Source organism: Chironomus tepperi, unplaced genomic scaffold (genome assembly GCF_022539635.2).
Source record: "Chironomus tepperi strain 1889 unplaced genomic scaffold, CSIRO-AGI_Ctep_v1 contig_217, whole genome shotgun sequence".
NCBI lineage: Eukaryota > Metazoa > Arthropoda > Insecta > Diptera > Chironomidae > Chironomus > Chironomus tepperi.
Genome location: NW_027226339.1, coordinates 25,868 through 33,574, shown reverse-complemented (window position 1 = coordinate 33,574; position 7,707 = coordinate 25,868). Strand labels below are relative to the sequence as shown.

General features: G+C 31.0%; 1 protein-coding gene across 1 annotated transcript; it reads left to right on the top strand.

Annotated features, from left to right (window-relative positions):
• Positions 1–681: 681 nt before the first annotated feature.
• LOC139090313 (uncharacterized) lies at positions 682–2,219 on the top strand. Its single transcript, XM_070640078.1, has 2 exons — positions 682–1,121; positions 1,730–2,219. The coding sequence occupies exons 1-2, from the start codon at positions 902–904 to the stop codon at positions 2,146–2,148; spliced, it is 639 nt and encodes a 212-aa protein (XP_070496179.1). The 5' UTR covers positions 682–901; the 3' UTR covers positions 2,149–2,219.
• The last annotated feature ends 5,488 nt before the right edge of the window (positions 2,220–7,707 follow it).

Genomic DNA, 7,707 nt, shown 5'->3' with positions numbered 1-7,707 from the left:
AATCAAATAGACAACTTTCTAACTTACTTACTTCACTGGCCGTACAGATCAAGTGTGATCCTTGGCCTCCCTCAGTCGGCTCCTGAAGCTGGCTCTATCGCTGGATCCCGCTTACCAATTACCAATTCCAAGTATGACACTATCTCTATCAAATAGACAAAGTACCCCCAAATGAATTTACAGACAGTATCCAAGTACTGTTCATCTAGTATCCACTTTCCTGACAAAATATACAAATTACCAATTTTCACCTCAATACTTCACCAATTCCAATATTTTGCAAGAATCTTATCCGTTATTCCAATCTAAAACAGCTGTTCACAAATAAAAAAAAATTAAAGTTCTCAATCACAGTTATAAAAAAGCAATTCAACTCAATCACACCTATTCCTTATAATCATTTTCAATATCAAATAATCTACTAAAACTACATTTATGCCAAGTAAAATTATTTCCCTTGAAAATTTCATATATCAGTAAATATACAAAGCATAATTGCATTGCCTATAAGAAAAAAAAGTCACAATTCAAAAACATACAGAACAGAACTAAAATAAAAAAAAGTGGAGGGGAGAGTGTCGATGCAGCATAGGACATACACACACAAAAAAAAGTGAAATGAAACATCACATGTTATGATAGATGTAAATGCATACACACTCACACATATAGGCATATAGACATAAACAACAAAAAAATAATAGAATCGCTGCATAAGAATAACGCAACAGTATAGCGTCAGTTTTATTCTTGATCTCAGTCGATTTAGACGTGCTTTTTGTGAACAGCTCTTAAAAATTTAAAAAGAGAATTTTCAAAAAAAAAAAAAATCTCAAAAAAGTGAAAAAAAAAAATATTTTTTAAAAAACAATTAAAAATTTAAAAAAAAGACATTAAAAAAATGGCAGTTCCATTTAATATTCCCGACGAGGAAGAAGTTGCAAACAGTGAAATTTTGAGAAATACTCAAACAACAAATTCACAACCAAGTTCACCAACAAGACCGATGTCAATTCCAATAAGAAGTGACAATTCACCACAATCATCGCCACTTCCCTCACCCGTTGACAATGAAATGTTGGTGCAGGCATTTTATGAAGCACTTTGCAGATGTTCACAAGGTTTGTAGATTGTTTTTTGGCTAATTTTAAAAAAATTGGAATTTTTTAAAAAATATTGAAAATTTGAAGTTCAAAAAATTGAATTTTTAAAATTTTCAAATTAATAAATTTAAGTTTTTAAAAATAGAAATCTAAAAAAAAAAATTGAAATCTAAAATCAAATTAAACAAATTGAAAGTTTTAAAACTTAAAAAAAACCAAAAAATTCAAATTTTTGAAATAAGAATTTCAAATTTTGAAAAACTTTAAATATTTAAATCTTAAAAAATTTGAAATTCAAATTTTCAACTTTTGAAAAATTGAAAAATTAAACAGTTAAAAAAATTTAAAATTTAAAAAATTGAAAAATTCAAACATTGAAAAGTTAAAATTCAAATTTAGAAAAATTGAAAAACTCAAATTTTTAAGAAATTGAAAATTTTATATTTTAAAAATAAAAAATTCAAATTTTAAAAAATAAAAAATTAAAAATTCAAATTCCGAAAATCGAAAATTTGAAAAATTCAAAAAATTAAAAATTTAAAAAAAAAATCAGAAAAAAATTAAACAACTTTAAAAATTTAAAATAAAATAAACTAATCAAAATCTTCAATTTTATTTATCCACAGAACTCCCAAACTTCCACATCAGTCCACCATCATCACCATCAAGTCCATTCAATCAAGGACATTTCATCTTCCCACCAATCTCAGAAAACTTCCAATCACCATCATCACCATCAACATCAGTCTTCTCGTCACCACGCAGTAGCTTCAGAATCAATCAGACAACAAGACGACGATTAGACTCGTATGGAAATCACTCACAATACAGCCATTTCAGTGAAGATAGTGGAATTGCATTTGAAAATGACACAACAAATTGTGAACAAATTCATCAAATTGAGGAAGAAATTTTAAGTGAAGTTCCACAGCCAAAAAGTAAAAAATCCAGCAATAAAAAGAAACCAAAAGATGCCAACAAGAGTTCAAAAATCACAAATTTAGTAATAAGTGCCTTACAGTTTGTAATCGATAGTTTGAAATAGAAATATTAAGCATAAAGTTTAAATCGTAATTGATCTCATAGATGAAATCGGATAGAAGCAAATATTTTTCAAAAGATCTCAAAAGAAGAAAGAATTAAAGAAATTTAAATACTTCAATAAGCGTAATTGTGATATAAGATTTAATAATATTTGTAAGTTTAAGAAATTAATCAAAAATTAAGAAAATAAAAGAAAATATTGAAATAATTTTTAAAATGAAAAATTTGATGAGTTTTTGATTTTATTTTAAATTGTTTAGATTTGAATTTAAAAATTAGAATTTTTCTTTTTTTAAACTTTAATTCAGGTTTTAATTTTTCAGATTTAATTTTTGAAATTTTTTTTTAAATTGAAATTTTAAAATTTTCTTCAATTTAAAGTTTTGAACATTTTTCAAATTGAAATTTTGAAATATTTTCAAATTGAAAGATCGAAACTTTTTTCAAATTAAAATTTTGAAATTTTCTTTAAATTTAAATTTTGAAATTTTTTTAAATTAAAATTTTGAAATTTATTTAAATTAAATTTATCTTCAATATTTATTTAAATTAAATATTGAAGATTTATCGAATTTCAATTTTAAATTTTTTTAAATTTAAATTTTGAATTTATTTTTTCAAATTTAAATTTTATTATTTTAAAAAATCAAATTTTAATCTTTACAGAACTTATTCAATTTTCAAAATTTACTAAAACTTAATCTGGAGTCAATTCAACTCCAGCCAACTTCAATCTCTCCTCCAAATAAAGCACTAAACACCATATACCTCATATTTTACACTATTTACATAAATTTATGAAATTAAAAATTTTTTATTACAGCTGACAGAAGCCAATACCCACAATTAATGATGCAATAGTCAGTAGCTTGCATATACATTATTTGCAGTGTTTTTTTCTAATTTTTTTACGACGCAAAAACCAACAATTTAACACTTTTATTAGCTTGTTTAATAATAGCTTTAAGTCGAATAAGAATTAATTTATTAGCATTAAGATTATCATCATATGTGTTTACGATAGTCAGGTACTAGTATTTATGCTTTAATGGAACTTTACTGTGATGTATTAAGTGGATATTTATGCGATATTCAAGGATATTTTTGAGATTTTTTAGATTCTGCAAAATGCTTGGATTCTTTAGAGTTTTTACTAAAGTAACCTGATTGGAGTCCTGCCAACTCTGGTTTTTAGAATTTAAGACATTTTATTATTCCTAATAGATTATGTACATCCACAGCAAATGAGGGTGGTTATGAATATCATTCAATAAAGTTGGGCATGTGAGTATAGTTATGATGATCACATGCCAATCCAACATTAGACCGACATGACTCTGGAATGGTTTAAACCGAGTTTGGCATCAACTTAGGGTCACACCGGTGTAGAATCTGATTTTAGATCAATTATCCGACTTGGGTTTATTTGTACTAATGGAGGCCATGGATCACAATTGATCTGTACGGCCAGCGAAGGAAGTAAGTAACTGATTTGTGCTATTTGCATAAAAACGCCTATAAACGCGCAGCTATGGACCTTAAGTTCCGAACAGCTAATGTTTATTTTTTTATGTGCTATTCAAGGATCTTCTGCATTTAGATAAGTGACGCTACAAAACAGTATTTTTGAAGACATAGACTACAATATTGAAGATCTAAAATTGTCTGCTCAAGTAACACAGCGTGTCTACAGCACGCTGCCGTATTAACAGTTAGACGCGATGTTGTCCCGATGTCACGGTAACTGAGGATTTCTATCCATTTTTACAGCGTCAAATGTGATTCTAGGCATTGTGTCGCTTCTGCTAACATCCAATCAATAAGCATCAATAATATACACAGACTTAGTCTATTCTGTCTGATTTTCTAGTCACAGTATATCTAACATTTAATTAATCGCAGTACAAAATCATTAGTCGATACACGAGCTATAAACGAACAAGGCTGCATTACAACAGAACAAATGTTTCATGTCATCTTGCTTCCAGTCAGCTTAATCAACATGCAACGTCGACGATCAATTCTGAGGATCAATTTTACACAGCATTATAAAGCCACAAAGGTAGCATCAGCATCAAAATCAACTAAAAGCAATTTCAAATTTCAATTTTAGACCAAGAAAAAAATAGATTAGAATCCATCCAAACCTGCTATAAATGTACAAAATCAATGGTAAAACATTTACACTAATTCCAGCTTTTAGTCATTAATTTTCCTAAAAATTACAACTGTTACAACATTACGATTACATTCTGTTCTCTATTCTCTATTATTTATTTATTTGTACTATCCATTAGGCATTGCACTTGAATATTTTTTTCTACTGACTTATGATCCACGTGCAGGTTTATCATTCAAATCACGAGTGAAACAAACAATGATATTCTATAACGTACATTAATCGAAAACTTTGTCTTATACTCTATCATTAATTCCGTTGAATCAATATTACTAGCTTTTAAAGGGAGGGAGTCGATTGTAAGTGATGTGTAGTCTTGAATATGAATTTTGTTGATTATTCGATGGATGAGTTCTCTAGATGGAATTGAGATGCATTTGAGTTTATTTCGGTTTAGGGATTTTTGTTTGAAAAATCCTGAGTTGATTGAAGAATTTGGTCAAAAGTGGATGTGGGACTTCCAAAAGTCTTGGCTTCGACGAATTAACGTGATCGTTGCTGGGAAAGTGATCGAGACCAAGACTGAAATTGCAACTGAGACCGGTCCAAACATTTTGATTAGGACTGGTGCCAAGACTGCAACATAGATCGAGACTAAGACCAAGACTGAGTCTTTAACTGCGATCGTGATCAAGACTGCGACCGACAATTAGACCGAAAATGAATCTACAACCGATATAGAGATCAAATATGTGGCCGGGATCGAGACTCAGACCTGGACTGAAACTGAGACCGGAATCGAGACTGAAACTGCAACCAGTACCGAAACCAACACTGTAATCTAGATCGAGACAATGACCGGGACCGAGATCGAAACTGCGACTGGTACTGCGTCTACAACAGCAATTGGGGTCAATACTTTGACCAAAACCGAGAATTAGATCAGGACTAAGACTGAGATCAAGACTTAGACTAGGACTGAAACTGCAACCGATATTGGAGTCAAAACTATGGCCTAGATCGAGACTGAGATCGGGACCGAGACTGCTAATGAAACCGAAATTGCGACTTGGACTGAGACTACAATCGCAATGGGGATCAAGACTGTGATCGAGACTGAGACTTATAGCAGGACTAAAACTGAGACCAGGACCAAGATTAAAACCAGGACTTAGACTAAGACCAGGACTGAGACTGAGATTACAAATGAGTTCCAGGAAGTCTTGGACTTTTAAGGAAGGAGGTAGAGAGAAGACTACCTTGTCATTCTATTGAGAGAAGACTACCTTGCTGTCCATAAATTGGACTGTGATCAATTTTTACAAGTTATAAAAGCGGGTTGAAACCACTCAAAATTTTAAAAAATTAACATTTTATTTCTTACCACTAACCCGATCATTTGGCATTAAAATGCTGCAACTAGAGCTAAAAGACATCAGTTCACATAGAACCAAATTCCCGCCAATTATAAAACATCATCAAATTCGCCAATATGTGCTAAATTGTTAGAACTATATCTCTCATTGTTAGAGATGCCCGTCCTCCCAAAAAACCATACATCATTACCACATAACCCCCATTTACATACAAACTTCTTATAACGAATTTTAATTTATTCTATGGATCTTGAAGTAGAATAAAAATAAAAAACACAATGCATCAATATACACAATTTGTTTGTAAATGCTGCATTAGCATTAAGAATAAATCAAAGTTTGTATAGTACAGTCAAGACTATGAAATATAATCCCATCCTATACCTGTATAAGACCCCATTTCAAGTCACTCGAACACTTTCTGTATATTTTTCTTAAATCTAATAAAAAGTATGATTACTACACATCGTCATTATTATTATTTGATATTATTACTACCAAGCGTAGTAACGTAAAAAATTAGATACGAAAGAGAAAAATGAGAAGAAATATCAAAATTGAAAGGGACAGGACTGATAAATAAGAAACTGCATAATAATAATATGTAATATACTCATAAAAAAATTATTATTCTTCTTATTCTTCAAGCTTAAATTATGGAACTACTTCTTCTTTTTTCGTCTTTCTCTCATTTCTTTATACTCATCATATCAAACACAAGTGTTCAAGTCTCGATTTCATCTCATCTGAACAGCACGCAACGATCGAGACACAACAATCATGTCTTTTTCTTCTTATTCTTCTCATTCGTTCTTATAAGCCTGACTATATATTGAGGTTTGCAGGCTAGAAAGAGAGAAAACAATAACAAAGCCTAAAAGCAGTTCATTGCCTTTTTTACGATAAAGTTTACATAAAGAAACATCAACGTCTTTTTTTTCTGTTGTATGTGCTGTATGTATGCCTTTATATACTTTATTTTTTTTATCTTTTTGATTCTTTTTTGCCTTGATTTTCTTATTTTTGCTGTATATATATGTGGGGGGACTGTTGATCAGTTTCGATCATATGGTGAAATTTGAGATGGGTCAGGAACGATTGTCACATATGGAATTTGTTTGCTTGCTTCTTATTTGTTTTTGCAGAGACTTCTTTTTTTTTTAGTGCTCAATTTTTTTTTATTTATTATTGTAAAGTGGTAAACCAGTAGGGTGTCTAACTGCGCTGAGTTTAGAGGGATTATTGTGATTTTGCAAAGAATGTCCCATATTATGGACGGGAAGATGGAAATGGTTTTTTGTTGATTTTTGTGCTATAAATCAGTTTGGCAGATTTGGATTGCTTATTGAGATGTTTTAGTGAGGTTTGATGAATGTCGAACGGGATTTGGAAAGGACAAGGGGTGCAATCGATGGGTTAATTTTCTGTTCATGTCTGGGTCACATTATTCGGAACATTCTAGAGCTACCCTAGTCAAATAGTCTAGTTTTACAATAAATTACCTCAATCGAGTGGCACAATAGGACAATTTTAGTTTTGGACATCAAAATTGGCCAAAATCAGCCATCAAAACAGCGTCAGATCATTTTTACGGTACTTTAATATTTTGCTATCAACTCGGAGCAGTCCCTAAGTTAGCCTAGCAACCCTAGCAGTCCCTTAACAGTATTTCTTGACTTGCTTCTAAGGAGTATTTCTCAAACTTTGCTCAGTGACACACTTGGGTGTTGTAAAAACCTTTAAGTATGGCACAATAAATATGTCACAATCGACAGTAATCTTATGGTTTAATGGGTTTCTCTCGAAATAGTTTGGGAAACACTCAAGAGGCATATACACTGTGGAAAACAGGTTGGACAATACTTCCTCAGAATAAAGAAGGACCTTCAAAATAGATCGAAGGATATAGAGACATTCCCTACTTGCGACAATGGGTCCTCGTGTGCCCCAGCCAAGGAAATAAGTAAGTAAGGGCGATAAAACAAACCTAGAAAAATAATACAGAACTGCACTCCATAAGGAGGGTGGCCATCTGCTATTTTTCAATACAAATTTTGGAATTTCG

Excerpts from the sequence above, each read along its gene's own strand:
- LOC139090313 (XM_070640078.1), top strand. The coding sequence starts at position 902 with ATGGCAGTTCCATTTAATATTCCCGACGAGGAAGAAGTTGCAAACAGT. Across the intron at positions 1,122-1,729 it reads ACTTTGCAGATGTTCACAAG|AACTCCCAAACTTCCACATC; the intron begins GTTTGTAGATTG and ends ATTTATCCACAG.